General features: G+C 46.3%; 1 protein-coding gene across 1 annotated transcript; it reads left to right on the top strand.

Moving 5' to 3' along the window:
• The first annotated feature begins 8,602 nt into the window (after positions 1 to 8,602).
• Positions 8,603 to 12,829, top strand: ISLR2 (immunoglobulin superfamily containing leucine rich repeat 2). The gene is made up of 2 exons (XM_077828463.1): positions 8,603 to 8,640; positions 10,559 to 12,829. The coding sequence occupies exons 1-2, from the start codon at positions 8,603 to 8,605 to the stop codon at positions 12,600 to 12,602; spliced, it is 2,082 nt and encodes a 693-aa protein (XP_077684589.1). The 3' UTR covers positions 12,603 to 12,829.
• The last annotated feature ends 1,635 nt before the right edge of the window (positions 12,830 to 14,464 follow it).

Here is a 14,464-nt window from a genome sequence, read left to right as displayed (position 1 = left end):
CTTAGCCAGTCGGTCCTAAGCCTGTAGCAGTGCATGGGATTCTTCCTTCCTAAGTGGAGGACTCTGCACTTGTCCCTGTTGAACCTCATCAGATTTCTTTTAGCCCAATCCTCCAATTCGTCTAGGTCACTCTGGACCCTATCTACCTCTCCCCCCAGCTTAGTGTCATCCACAAACTTGCTGAGGGTGCAATCCATCCTGTTATCCAGATCATTAATGAAGATGTTGTACAAAACCAGCCTCAGGACAGACCCCTGGAGCATTCCGCTTGATACCTCCTGCCAACTAGATATCGAGCCGTTGATCACTACCCGTTAAGCCTGATGATCGAGCCAGCTTTCTATCCACCTTATGCATTCATCCAGTCCATACTTCTTTAACTTGCTGGCAAGAATACTGTGGGAGACCATATCAAAAGCTTTCCTAAAGTCATGGTATGTGATGTCCACCGCTTTCCCCATATCCACGGTCAGTTACCTCATCATAGAAGGCAATCAGGTTGTCAGGCATGACTTGCCATTGGTGAATCCAAGTTGACTGTTCCTGATCACCTTCCTATTCTCCAAGTGGATGGCACAGCCTGTGGCTCATGACCTGTTAAGTGTTTCTACTGCCAAAGGCCTTAGCTGGCTGTGTGGAAGCAGGCCCCATACGAAGACTCATCACACCCAGGTTCTAGCCCTGACATTCCTCACAGTTATGCTGATTTATACCCACTATAGCTCTGGCTCATTGACTCTAGCAGGGACACAGTGATTGACACAGTTGGGGATCTAGCCTGCTTGTTTCATTAGAGCTACACCATTCACACCAGCTGGATATCTGGCCCACAGTCCATCTTCCCCTTGGTGTGCATCAAAATCAGTGGTTCTCAACCTATTTACCACTGTGGGCCACATCCACACAATATATGTACTACCTTTACAGCCCTGAGGATGTCACATTGGCTGCAGCTGTGTGCTGATTGGGCCGCAAGCAGTCCTCAAGCCCCAGGTTGAGAACCACTGGTCTAACTGCATTTCTAAAGCTTCCACGTGATGAGAACTCTAGGGTGCTCCCAGAGGTGAGGCAGTAGGTGACTGCCAGAAGCAGGACATGTTTCCAGCAGGAGGGTCCACGAGCTGTCAGTGCAGCCTCTTTAATTATCACATGTGGCACTTCTCCAGAGTTTTCCATCCCAGGAGCTTATAAAATGGCCCAAAGCAGGACCTCATGATCCTTATTTTACAAATGGGGAAACTGAGGCACAGGGTAGCAATGTGAATTCCCCAAGGTGAGCCCATGGCAGAATCATGAATAGCAGCTAGGTCTCCTGACTCCCAGGCTAATGTTCTGTTCACCACACCACACTGCCAGCAAACATTCACCTTTTGACCTTCTGTATGGGTTGACAGCTTGAACACACATGTTTTCATACTTATAGTTTCACTGCATCAAGGATTTTCTTTCCCCTCCCATAAAATACCAGGGTCAGCTGAAGGTGCAGCTAGGAAAATATGGAAGCAATGGCACAGTCCATCCACCAGGAGGAGCTTTTGCCATAGGTCAGTATAGAACTGAAATAAAGAAATAAGAGTATCAGGATTAGAGAAACAGGAAAAATCACCCTGCTATCTGCACTTGGATAGTTCAAGAGGTCTTTTCCATGACCTGTTTCTAGCATCAAGACACCTCGCCCCATGCACACAGTCACCAGAACATGTCTTGAAAAACACAGATGCAGTATTTCAGCACCTTGTCTCTGGTCACTTGATGGACTAAGAAGTCTTAGTAGGAGGTAGAAAAGGGGTCAATGAATTATGGTAACTATCATCTTGGTCAGAGCTCATCCTCTAGAAAGTCCCATACAAAATTGCTACGGATCCAATCAGTGGGGCATGGTGTCACCTTTCCAAGTCCCGGCTCAATGTACTTGGTAAAAAGTTGCACATGGTAATATATGTACTGCTAGCAATAGGTGTCTGGGTCTAGTGCTGGCTTTCCACACAGGGGTGAATTTCATCCCAAAGAAATACAGGTGGGGTCTTGGTCAGGAGTTCCGTAGAGGGGATCTGGTAACCTCATATGCCTGGGCAACCCCTGCACTGTTTACATAGACAAAACTGCCTTGGACTCCTAGGCTGGGTTTTGCCTGAGCAAAGACTGCAGGATTGGGCCACAAAAGGAGGAGGCATCGATAATCAGAGTGGAATTCAGTTCTTCATTTGTGTGTTTAGGGATGGTGTTGGGATATATATATATATATATTTCAGCATTACCCCCTCTTGATACATGATTATGCCCTTAATTATTGTATCACTTTATAATTTTGCAAGCAATTCAATTTTATATATCACTTGCTCCAAAACTTCTTGTCGCTTTCTTATTCAGCAGTATAAATATAGCATAATAAAGGTTAACAAAATTATTAATGCAAATAATATCACGATAGGATTTAGCATTAAATTTAGAAGAGCTGTGACACTGGGAGACCATCCTTTAAAAACATCATACCAATGAGAAATTACCAATTCTCCTTCTTTCCCCAATTTTAATATTTGACCATTGTGGATCAAAATGTTTATTTTTCCCAGCTGAGCAGACTTAGATATATCTTATGTATATTGCCTGATTTTTTCACTTTCATCCATCAGTTTTTCCCAATGTATTCCCAATGTATCCCCAAATCAAAGGACCAGTCCACATCTTTTGGTTCCCAAACAATTTCCTTTTTTTTTAAATAGAGGACCTTGGTAAATAATTCCATTAACAGTGACCTCTGTTACTATACATTTACATGACTCAATTGGGCTTTTTTCTGTCATACTTCCCCAAAATACATGTTTTTCAGTGGTTAACACACAAATACACCCATTGCCTAAACCAAACATTCTTGTGCCATTAGAGGCTAAAAATTGCATGGTACATTGTCCACTTGAATGGTTCAAATGACATCCCTCTAAGGACCAAGTTAGTTGTGGGCACACCTATTTGCTTCTTCCCCACTCTTCATGATGTTTTGTTAATTCTACTAATTTATAATCCCCTTCTTCTTGAATCAAGCATGTCCCACTTATTTCTATTTCCCATAACTCTCCATTAATAATTTTTGGCAACACCCAGGCCATTGCTGCTTTTCTTTGCCTCCCTGTGTTGTATAACAGCATTCTGCCTTTCCATTCTCCCCTCAGAGTGGCTTGATCCCATTAAACTCCATATATTTCTTCCATCCTGTAATTCGTTGATTCCATGTATGAGGATCTTTGAACCGTTCAAAAGGCCATTGTCCATTACTTAACAGATTAACCATTCTCTGTATATCTTGTAACCCATAGGTTTGTATCTGTATTATATTGCTAATACAGTTTTATTTTCAATTTCAGCTACATCAAACAGATTTACATTTAGAGATGTTTTCAAGGCTTGGGCTTGTTTCAATTGGAGTTCCACACTTCTTATTCCTTGTTCCGATAATGCACCAAAATTCTATGGCACATGTCTGTATAGCCCTCAAAATCTTACCCAAAGCTGATATTTTCCCTTGTAACGTCTCAATATCAAATTAGTTTAAAACTCCAGCTCCAATACTCCCTAGGATATATTCACCTACACCTCTCTTATTTCATATAGTCCCATCTCCCCATTGGTGTTGCCACGCTTGTAACAGAGGCAAGGCATGCGGCACACACTCTGGATGTTGTGCACTTATGTTTACTTGCGCTCCTTCCAATCAGATTGTTAGATCCACAATAGCTGGGGCTTCCCTCCTATATGGGTGTTCATCTGCCTTGATTCTTGGTGAATCTTGTTTACTCATATCTGATTAATAAACAATAAAAACCCAACCATATCCCCAAAACTATATTCCCCAAATATTCAAAAAACATAAAAGCCATAAACCATATTTCTACCCTTTTCTCTTGACTCCCTTGCAGGTCCTCTTCGTAACAAATATCATTGGAATCCAAATCCAAATCACTCTCTTTTTGACACACAGCCGCAACTTGCAGCTCCTGTATTTTCATTTGCTTTTTCAATGCTGCTATAGTTTTCTGGCACCAGCTGTGAGAAAAGCTTGTGATCTCCTCTTCCTTTTCCTTAGTCAAATCTCAAATTAACTGTTTCATTCCTATTACTTGGACTGTTTCATTCCTGTTACTGTTACTGTTCCATAACTGTTTCATTCCTATTACTAATTTATCTTTGTGTGCTTTAATCTTTTCCCAACCCATCATTCTCTTCCCTAATTCCCTATTTTGTTTCCCCATTTGTTCTCAGTTTGTATTATCTGTGCCTTGCTCACTTCCCATTACAAATTTTCCTGGCAAGTTTTAAAATTCTCTTGTAATGTTTGTAACTCTGCACAGACTTCCCCCTTACATGCAATTGCCTTTTTTACAGCTTGCCACAACAGCCATACTATGGCCATTTGCTTTTTATGGGCATTAGGCTTGTACAGCTGTACATATTTCTCAAACGTGTTTTCTAAGGTATCAAGTGTTACATCCAGTTCCACGACACCTTCCATCCAAGGGCATGTCCCAAATGGAACAATCTCCTTCTCTAACAGACTTTGGGATCTGGTATAGGAGGGTGGTGAAGCACTGGAATGTGTTACCTAGGGAGGTGGTGGAATCTCCTTCCTTTGAGGTTTTTAAGGTCAGGCTTGACAAAGCCCTGGCTGGGATGATTTAGTTGGGGATTGGTCCTGCTTTGAGAAGGGGATTGGACTAGATGACCTCCTTTCCAACCCTGATATTCTATGAGTCTATAGTATGTTTGGGGTGTGAATGTGGAATGAGTAAGGTTTGTTTTGTAATCAATAAAGAGCATTTAGAGTATTGTATACCAACGCTGTGTCCAGTATCTGCTTGGTCCCCATCCCATAGGAAGGTCTCTATTGGAGGTCTATATTAAATTCCAACTGTCCCACCAGCCCACACATCCATGTGTTGGTCATCTTCTATCCCACCTCCCCCCACGCCTCATCCATCTAGGTACCCATTTGTATATAATATGGGCATTCTGGTGGTACATAAGGGCCAGCCAAGAGTGGGAAACCATTGTGCTTGGTACTGAACAAACACCCAGTAATAGATGGTCCCTGCCCCCAAAGAGCTTGCAGTCAAAATAGATAAGACCATGACACATAGGGGACATCTGCAGGGAGATACAAGAAGGAGAGAGGGGGCCAGGAATGTAAAATAGGTCTCCTCAGTGAAAGGACAGAGCCTTATCCATTAGGCCTTTCTTCCTCCCCGCCCCCTTTTGTCCTCCTCCCCCAACCCAACCTGGACGAAGCCCAAGCTTCTGACATGAGTGAAACACCTCCCATTGGCTTCAGTGGTCTTTGGATTGGACCCTTTGCCTCTCCCTGCCCCAAGCCCAGCAGTTGGAAGGACAGGGCCATGTCTGTTCCAGGAGGTGCAGCGGCGTTTTCTGCAGACACTTGTGGAATTGCTGGAGTGGGTCAGAGCCATGGGCCAGCTCCCTTAATGTCCTGTCTCTAGCATCGTGGGATGTGATCATTAACACTAATGAACGCCCCTGCTTCCCCTTGTGAAATGGGTCCCTGCGGACTGGACACAAACTGCACTCCTTCTCAAGCACGTCACTCGTTAGCCGAAAACCGCCCCCGCCTCTGTTATGAGTAACAGCAGGTACCAGGCTGCGATCGCAGAGAACAAAGCATTGTAACGCGGACTCTTCCATCCCCTCCTTCCCACTTGGGTACCAGTCCAAGACAAAACAAAGACAATCAGGTCTTCAAACTGCTGGGGATAATGAGGAGTCTCTCTCGGAGAGACAGCTCAACCACCGGCCCATCAGGGTGAGGAAAGAAGCCCTGAGGTCACCCCTCAACTGCTTGTGTTGTGGCGGGCGGGAGCTGTCTGCTGGTTCCTTTGGTGCAGCCTGCTTTAAGCAGCAGCAACAGGAGACACAGTTTGTAAAAGCTTGTAACAAAGCCCGGAGAGCTTCCTTTATTAAGCTGTTTTCAAAAATAAATAGCAGGTCCCTTAATGCTGACAGAGCTCGGGGGGCTAGGAGCTGTCTGACTGGCACCGCGGAACAGCTGAGAGACGGAGGCATTTCGCTGTTTAGTGTTAAAGAAAAAGTGATGTCCTCAGCACCAGAGGAACTGAAAGCAACCCTAGTCTAACTAGCTGCTGATCAGCCCTAGTTTTGCCTTTCTAATCCTGACCATCCTGCAGTTCTCCTACAAGAAAGCACTGCACTGTTAAGGAAAGCAACGTCCGAACTGGAGCCACCTTAGCTCTAGACTCCATCATACGCAAGTGCAGATTTCCCTGAGTGATTAGGGAAGGCTGGGACTTTGGAGGCCAGAGGCAATTGAATAATTAGACTCGTTTTTCAGCTGTAAAGTAAGTTTCTTCACCTACTTTTCCAGTCCATTGCATCTTTTCTACCGCCTCATCCCAGATGAGATCCCAAAAGGCAGATCCGGTAATAGGCAGGGCAAACTGTTGAATCCATCATCTCCATCTCACCCTAAAGTCCTCAGAGTGTACTATAGCATCTGGATCAAAATCATGTTAAGCAAATGCATCTCTAAGCTCTAAATCCTCTTATTCATGTTGTTAGTGGGCTCACTTCGGTCGGTGCTGTACAAGCACATCGGACATGATCCAAGCCAATAGGAATCTTTCCATCAATTTCGGCAGGCATTGGATCAGGCCCATAGAAACAGACAGTTCCTGTGATAAAGGATTTACACTCTAAATAGGCAAGACAGAATTATTACCTTCTTTGTACAGATGGGGAAACTGAGGCCAAGGGGAATTAAATAACTTGCCCAAGGTCACACAGGGAGTCAGTGGCAGAGCCAAGAACTGAGCCCAGCTCTTCTGAGTCCTTATGCAGCACCTTTACTTAACCACAGGACCATGCACAATCCTCAGGGCAAAAGCTCATCTTCTTTCCAAAAGTTACAGGCTTGCTCAGGAGACAATAACGGATTTTGATTCACCGGACTTTTGAGATCTGCACGGAAAGGCAGCAGCGCGCCAGCACCAATACTTGCTTTATGTTGCCAAAGATTATTTTACTGTTGTCGAGCTACGTTAATCCCACCCTAGCCACTGCAGCTCTCTCTGCTCTGCTCTCCCCAAACTCCAGCCAATGACAGATGTCCTTGGCAGTGGCTTTATACGGTTTAATTTGCATGATCACGCCAGATAGCGTTCACCTTTGTACAGGCTGATTTGTTCCTCCAGGAGCTGCATGCAAATAAACCTGGCGAGTTGGGACACTATGCTGAGCATTTTAGCACAGCAGACCCTCCGAGTGGGATCAGAGCAGGTAGCCAAATTTGGATTTGCCTACACAGGATGACACCAGTTTAACTAAAGGTCTGATTTTAATCGGTTTTATTAAACCAGTGCAAAAAATCAGGTGGAATGGTGGATCTTATTTCAGTTTAAACCGGGCTCATTTCGGTTTAGTTTACTGCAATTAGAAACAGGTTTAAGCTAAACCAAGATAACCAATTTAAGAAGGCATTTATGTCAGATGAATTAAACTGGTTTAAGTAAATCAGCTTAACTAAAGTAGTGCAAATGTCTGTGTAGATGAGGCAAAGAAAGAAAGATGAGTTTTAGAACAGTTTCAGGGCACGCTGTTTAACAAAGCACTGTGCTCTGTGCATGTTAATATTTAATTTTAAAAGCTTCTTCCGAAGCAGAGTACCCTTTTCAGAGGTTCTTTTCAGATACCCCCACCCCCTTTTGGGGGGCATTCATTTAAATCCTGGCCATTCAAATATGTATGAGCATGACAGAGGGTATTGATCTTATTAGAGACACCAGGCAAAACTGGATAAACCCTTATTCATTCACAGAGGGTCCCTCCGCACCCAAACGTGTGTGGCTGAATATGTAGACACATGTCGCACATATTCTATATACAATGTGTGTATATTCCCTGCACATGAGTAAGTGTGTGTGTGTGTGTGCGTGTGTGTAATATGTGTGTGTGTGTAATGTTTATGTATATAGATGTACAAACATGTAATGAAGTACCTGTATGTGTTCATAAGTGAGTGTATAAAATATTATAGTGGGTTTACCTGTGCACATCCACGTCTGATGGATGGATGTATTTGTACACACATCTAGTTAAGAATACATACCCGCACGTGAAAGGAGTCTACACCTACTACTATACAGTAACATTATATGGACTTACTGTACACCAAAATGTATATTTCTATCCTGCATGTGGGTTTTCCTTCATCAGGTCATTTCTCCCTTAACATAATAAATCTGAGAGTTTATAACTCTCTGATTACATATGTACAATGGTGATTCAAACCATTTTAGATGATTTCGGGTTGATTTTTCAAACATCCATTTGTGTACATGCTGAATGGTTAAAACTTAACTATCGTTTTATTGTTTTCCCTCTTGCCTCGTTGAATTAAAAAACGTGCTCGGAGGAGGTAGCATCATTTCCTTCTTGTTTTCAGATGCTGCCGGTGCCTCCAGAACTACTTGGAGAAGGGGGATCAATTCTACTGATAAAATCAATTATGTATTTTGTTTAATATAGTTCAAAACCCAACGAGCTCTGGGCGGAAAGGACTAGCAGACGCAGGTCGAGAGAGATGGAGCTAAAAGACTTTATGCAAACACATGCTTGGAGGTGAGGTTGATCACGATCGGTTCTCACTGAGGCTGCATCAAATCATCTGCATGTTTATTTTTCTTTCAAAAGAGTTTAAACCCTTCAAAAGAGCAGACTCGTCCCAGATAATCTAGTCCAGCCCCCTCCTTTGTTTCTCCCCACACTGAAGTGCTTAGAAGCTATTTGCATTCAATTAGTGCACAACAAATAGATTCACTAAATATGGAATGTGGGGGAGGAGGGCGGAGAGTTGAAAGATGGCACATGTACGGGGAAACATATTGACATGATAAATATTGCATTGGGTTTGGTGGGAGTCCCTGCGGCTTTAACACACTCAGAATATGCAGGAGGTGGGAGAGGCTAGGCGCGCTCCCTGGCGCATCGGGCGCGCGCACCGACTCTCCAACCCAGCAGCAATTAAAAAAAGGGAGGGGGCCAAGGGGGGATCAGTCATCAGGATAGTGGGACTTGCAGCCTGGGCAGCTCAAAGCTCCAAAAATGTGTGCTGCCTCTGCGATTGCAAAATTAAAGCCAGCCACCACCAGGAGCAACAGATCCACAGCAGCCCACCCATCTCTGGGGCTCCCTGTACTTCCCAACTAAATGCCTGGAGTTCAGACTGGTTTCTGCAGCTGGGTGCTTCCCTGGAAGCTGCCCCCATAGAGACACTCCAGTTCCCAAGCTGAGCAGGTAAGGCTGGGCAAACTTCACCTGCGCATAGGACGTTAGCTGGAAGGGATCCCTTTCCTTTTTGGCTTTGGGAGGTGCCTGCAGTTATCCAGATTGTGGTAGCTTTTGTGTGCCACGCGTGGCATGGTTGTAAAGGCATGGCAGGATGGACTAACAGTGTGTATTTCAAAGAAGGGACTTCAGGTACAAACAGCTTTGCTGTCGGAAAAAGGACGAGATCTCTTCTGATGCTATGGTAGATAGGATCCGTGCTCCCTTGCAGTCAATGGGAGTTGTGCCATTGGCTCCAGTGGGGCCCGGGTTTAGCCCCAAATGTTAGATCTGTCTGTTTCTAGAGGGCTGTTTGTCTTCGCATCTGAAGCAGGGAAGCAGCAGGGGTACATGGCAAAAATGCTAATGTTTCCCTAGCTTTCTGATCTGCAGCCTCTACATGGCACGGTTTGTCTTCAAATTAATACCAGCGAAACTACAGGTTATTAGGGTAAATCTGACCGTGGTTTTACACAGGAGGTTTTTTTATATACATATACATTTATATTTCCATATTCATGTATTTGTGGTCAGCAAAAGACAGACCTAGCTACATGTTTTTTATTGTCAAAGTTTGTAATCATTGCTTTATCAATTGTTCTGTTATCAATCTAAGACAGCACTTTTTGTGGAATGTATTTCTTCTCCTGTGAGCTTTCTCATGGTGTTCAGTGCCACGCAGCTTCAGGACCAATTCAACTGGAAAGTCTAAGAAAGGGATACCGGGGCTTTTAAAAGGAAAGACTAGATAACGTATATTTTTCACGCAATACGAAAACTGCACGGTGCTGTCTGAGTTTCGGGTGTGCCGGAAACGTGGTTCAATGACGTGTTATATAGAGTCCTTGCAACTTCCAAACGGCATGCGATCCGATGAAAGAAAGGCAGACAGAGAAATAGACAGGCAGGAAGAAAACGAATTGAAACAATGATTTGTAGGCTCTGATCTCTGGTTTGGGTGTGTTACTGCTTAGGCTGATGTTATCTTGCGCATCACACGTGTCCGGGGGTCCGCGTGCGCAGCGCACTGTCCCCTGAGCAGGGAGCTCTCGCTAACTTGGATTTTCCGTCGGAGGCAGAGCGCTGCTCTCTGTTCTCCCTGGGCTAAGGGAAAAGCGGAGGGACCAGGCTGCTCCCAGCCAGAGAGCGCAGCGGTGTCTCCGAGGCTAGGAGCGGGTGGGGTAATCGTGCATGTCTCTGTCTCTGGCTGCAGGAGGAAGATGGACCCGTTGCTCTGGCTGTGGATCGCAGCTTTCCTGGGGGTGAGCCAGGGCTGCCCGGAGCCCTGCTCCTGTGTGGACAAATACGCCCATCAGTTCGCAGACTGCGCTTACAAAGATCTGCAGGCGGTCCCCGTGGGGCTGCCCTCCAACGTGACCACCCTCAGCCTGTCCGCCAACAAGATCACCTCCCTGCAGAAGAGCTCCTTCGTGGAGGTTACCCAGGTCACCTCGCTGTGGCTGGCTCACAACGAGATCAGCGCCATAGAGCAGGGCACCTTCGCCATCCTGGTGCAGCTGAAGAACCTGGACATCAGCCGCAACCAGATCGTAGACTTCCCCTGGGGGGATCTGTACAACCTCAGCGCCCTGCAGCTGCTCAAGATGAACAACAACCACATGGTGAAGCTGCCCTGGGAGGCCTTCCACACCCTGAAAGACCTGAGGTCCCTGCGCATAAACAACAACAAGTTCACCACCATCGCCGAGGGCACTTTCGATTCGCTGACTTCCCTGTCTCACTTGCAGATCTACAACAACCCCTTCAACTGCACCTGCAGGCTCCTGTGGCTGAAGAGCTGGGCTGAGAACACCCTGATCTCCATCCCCGAGAAGGACTCCATCAGCTGTGCAGCCCCGGACAGCCTCCGAGGTGTCCCACTGGGGAGAATCCCAGACCTGCAGTGCGCGCCTCCCTCCGTGCAGCTGACCTACCACCCCAACCTGGACAACACCGAGCTCTACGACGGCTTCACGCTCCTGCTGCACTGCAGAGTCAGGGGCAGCCCCCAGCCGGAGGTCAGCTGGAAGGTGCAAACCGCCAGCCAAGCCCTGGAGATAAAGGGGCCCGGCGTGGAGAGGGCTGGGAACGAGCTACCCGCTGGCAGCTCCAAGCAGAGTGCAGAGCGCTTCGTGGTCTACGGGAACGGCACCCTGGTCATCCCTCACCTGAGCAAGCGAGAGGAAGGGACCTACACCTGCCTGGCCACCAACGAGCTGGGCAGCAACCAGACCTCGGTCAACGTGGCTGTGGCCGGTGCCCAGAAATACCCCGCCCGCCCCATGGAGGATCCCCTGGCAGGCAAAGCGCAGCCGGGGGAGAGGAAGCCGGGCCCCAAGGGCTCCAAGAACAGCGTCCTCAGCCCCGAAGAGAGGCCCAAACCCCTCAGCCCCACCCGGCACAGCTCCCACTCGCCGTGGCTGGAACAGGTCCCCTCCAAGCGGCCCCCCTTCGAGAAGAATTGCGGCTCCAGCGCGGACACCCAGTACGTCTCCAACCATGCCTTCAACCAGAGTGGCCAGCTGAAGCAGCACACCTTCGACCTGGGCGTCATCGCGCTGGACGTGTCGGAGAACGAGGCCAAGGTGCAGCTCACCCCCTTCTACGGACAACCGGAAAAAGCCCACCTGCGGGCGCTCTACCTGTGCGCGGAGAGCGGCCACGGCCACTCCATGGTGCAGTGGTCCAGGATCGAGGAAGGTGTGAACTCCTACTGGTTCCAGGGCTTGACCCCCGGCACCAACTACTCGGTCTGCCTGACTTACCTGGGGGAGGATTGCCAGGTGCAAGTGGTCTTCACCACCAAGAAGGAGATCCCCTCCCTCATCATCATCGTGGTGGTCAGCATCTTCCTGCTGGCCCTGGCCACCGTCCCCCTGCTGGGGGCCACCTGCTGCCACTTGCTCGCCAAGTATCAGGGCAAAACCTACAAACTCATCATGAAGGCCCAGAACCCAGACCAGATGGAGAAGCACATGGCGGCCGACTTCGACCCGCGGGCCTCTTACCTGGAGTCGGAGAAGAACTACAACCCAAGTGAGCCAGGAGAAGGTGAGGCAGAGCGGGAGGCGGAGGGGCAGAGGGAGCTGGAGCGAGACGAGAGCCTGGTGGCCGAATCCATCGCCGAGTCCCAATCCAAAACCAACCCAGAGGAGTTTGAGGTGGGGTCCGAATACAGCGACAGGCTGCCCCTTGGGGCCGAGGCTGTGAACATCTCCCAAGAGATCAATGGGAACTACAGGCAGCCAGCTCGCTGATCCGACCCCTGGCCACCCCCCAGCCACTGCCCTAATCTGTATATTGTATAATACAGTAAGATACAAACTCGATGGGGGACCTGAGCCATTCACTGGTTGATCAGCTACATCCTTCCATAGACACTTCTGCCAACAGCCCAGCGTGCGGGAAACCCAACAGAATTCAGATTCCAACCTGTTTTTTCTGGCCTCACTAAGTACTTCAGGGTGGGGTCGAGTTTTTAAACAAAATAAGTGGAATGAATTGGCCTTTAAAAAAGTATTTAACACACTATTTGAAATACAAAGTTTAAAAAAAACCCACCATCTGCTCCCAACATATTAATCCTAAACGGAGGCTGTGGTCTTTTTTAAAAGCTATGTTGGTTTGTTACAATTAAAATACAACAGATTGACTATTTCTCCCTCTTTTACATAAGAAAATCTGAAGATATCCTGAGTTAATTTAATCAAGGCCAGTTGTCAATTTCAAGCGTGAGTGTTGTCAATTTCAGCAGTTTTTGTGCTGGACAGCTCCCATCCCCGTCCAATGCAAACAGCTGTGCCCTTCCCACGCTGGGATGTACAAATCCCTGTATGGGGAGGATGGGCGAGTGGGTAACTGAAACCCACACCGGTCCTGACAATCCGATCAAAGATACGCAAGGTGATCTAGCGCGTCACCTGTACCTAGACAGTGTTAATAGAGCCGTGCTGTAGAATTTGAGATGTGTGTGTGACTTGGTCCTCTCTTAACTTGTGGGTGCTTCTCATTTCTTTAGAGGTAGGGGAAGAAGTGTGGAAATAACCCCACCTCTAATCTTTGTTGTCCCTTTTTCCCAGACCTTCTGGGAGGCATGTGACTCACTGAGTTTTCCTAGATGTTTATTGAATAGAGTAGCGTGCTTATAGAGAAATGTATGTACCCTTGATGTGAGTCTGTGATGTTTAAAGGGGAACGGGAAATGATAGGTAACTTTTGCCGTGGAATTGAGAAAAATCTGAAATGTATATGCAGCAGGTGCATCTGTGAGTTTTTTATTTTTTGCCTCTGTATTAAAAAAGCACCAAAAATCAAAATGAAATCAGCACAACTGTCCCCAAGGCGCAGAAAGATTGTTAATTGATGGTTAAATACTTTCAAAAGCAACCTTAAAAACAAACCAAACCGTAACCTTTTCTAAGCGCTTATGTATGTGAAGAGTCAATAAAACAGATTTAAAATGGAGTTTTTGTTCATTATTTATGGGGGGATATGGGTAGATTAATGGAAAATCAAATCCATATTTCAGTTTGAATTAAAAAGCTGTAGTATAATTATTTCCCCTACAATATTCTGTTTTTTCTTAAACTGGGATTTTATTTTTCAGATGCAGTTATTTTTAAAATTGTGGTTATGATCATTCTAATTTCTCCAGAGGGATGTTTTTTCCCCCATGGTTTTGTTTGTTTTTGTATCATTTTCTTTCTCTAAAGAATTTGGGGTCGTCGTTATGAGTGGCAGTTTCAGGGAATTCTAGAATTAGTCACTTAGGTTTCTGAATTACAAAGCGACAGCCTGCTTTGTTTCACAGGTACCTTTTGTCTGTCTTTACCTTTACAAGCACAGGGACATTTGGAGAGTTTATTTGATCGCCAGTAACATGTTTTGCTTTGTTTCACCAAAGTAATTTAAAAAAAAAACAAAAACGGAGACACAAATAACTGGGAAGGAAATAACCCTAACCCCTATCCCAACATTAAATTCGTCTACGATGCAGAGAAAACATTGAGACAGTTGTCTCATGGATGGAGCAAGAATAAAACTAGACTGGCCACCACCAGCTCCGCCTATGTTCAAATAAGGCAGGTGCCTGCGGGAGGAGAGAGACGGACTGACTCCA

Source organism: Eretmochelys imbricata, chromosome 10, assembly GCF_965152235.1.
Source record: "Eretmochelys imbricata isolate rEreImb1 chromosome 10, rEreImb1.hap1, whole genome shotgun sequence".
Classification (NCBI taxonomy): Eukaryota; Metazoa; Chordata; order Testudines; family Cheloniidae; genus Eretmochelys; species Eretmochelys imbricata.
Note: the sequence above shows the minus strand (reverse complement) of the source record. Positions and strands in the feature narration are given on the sequence as shown.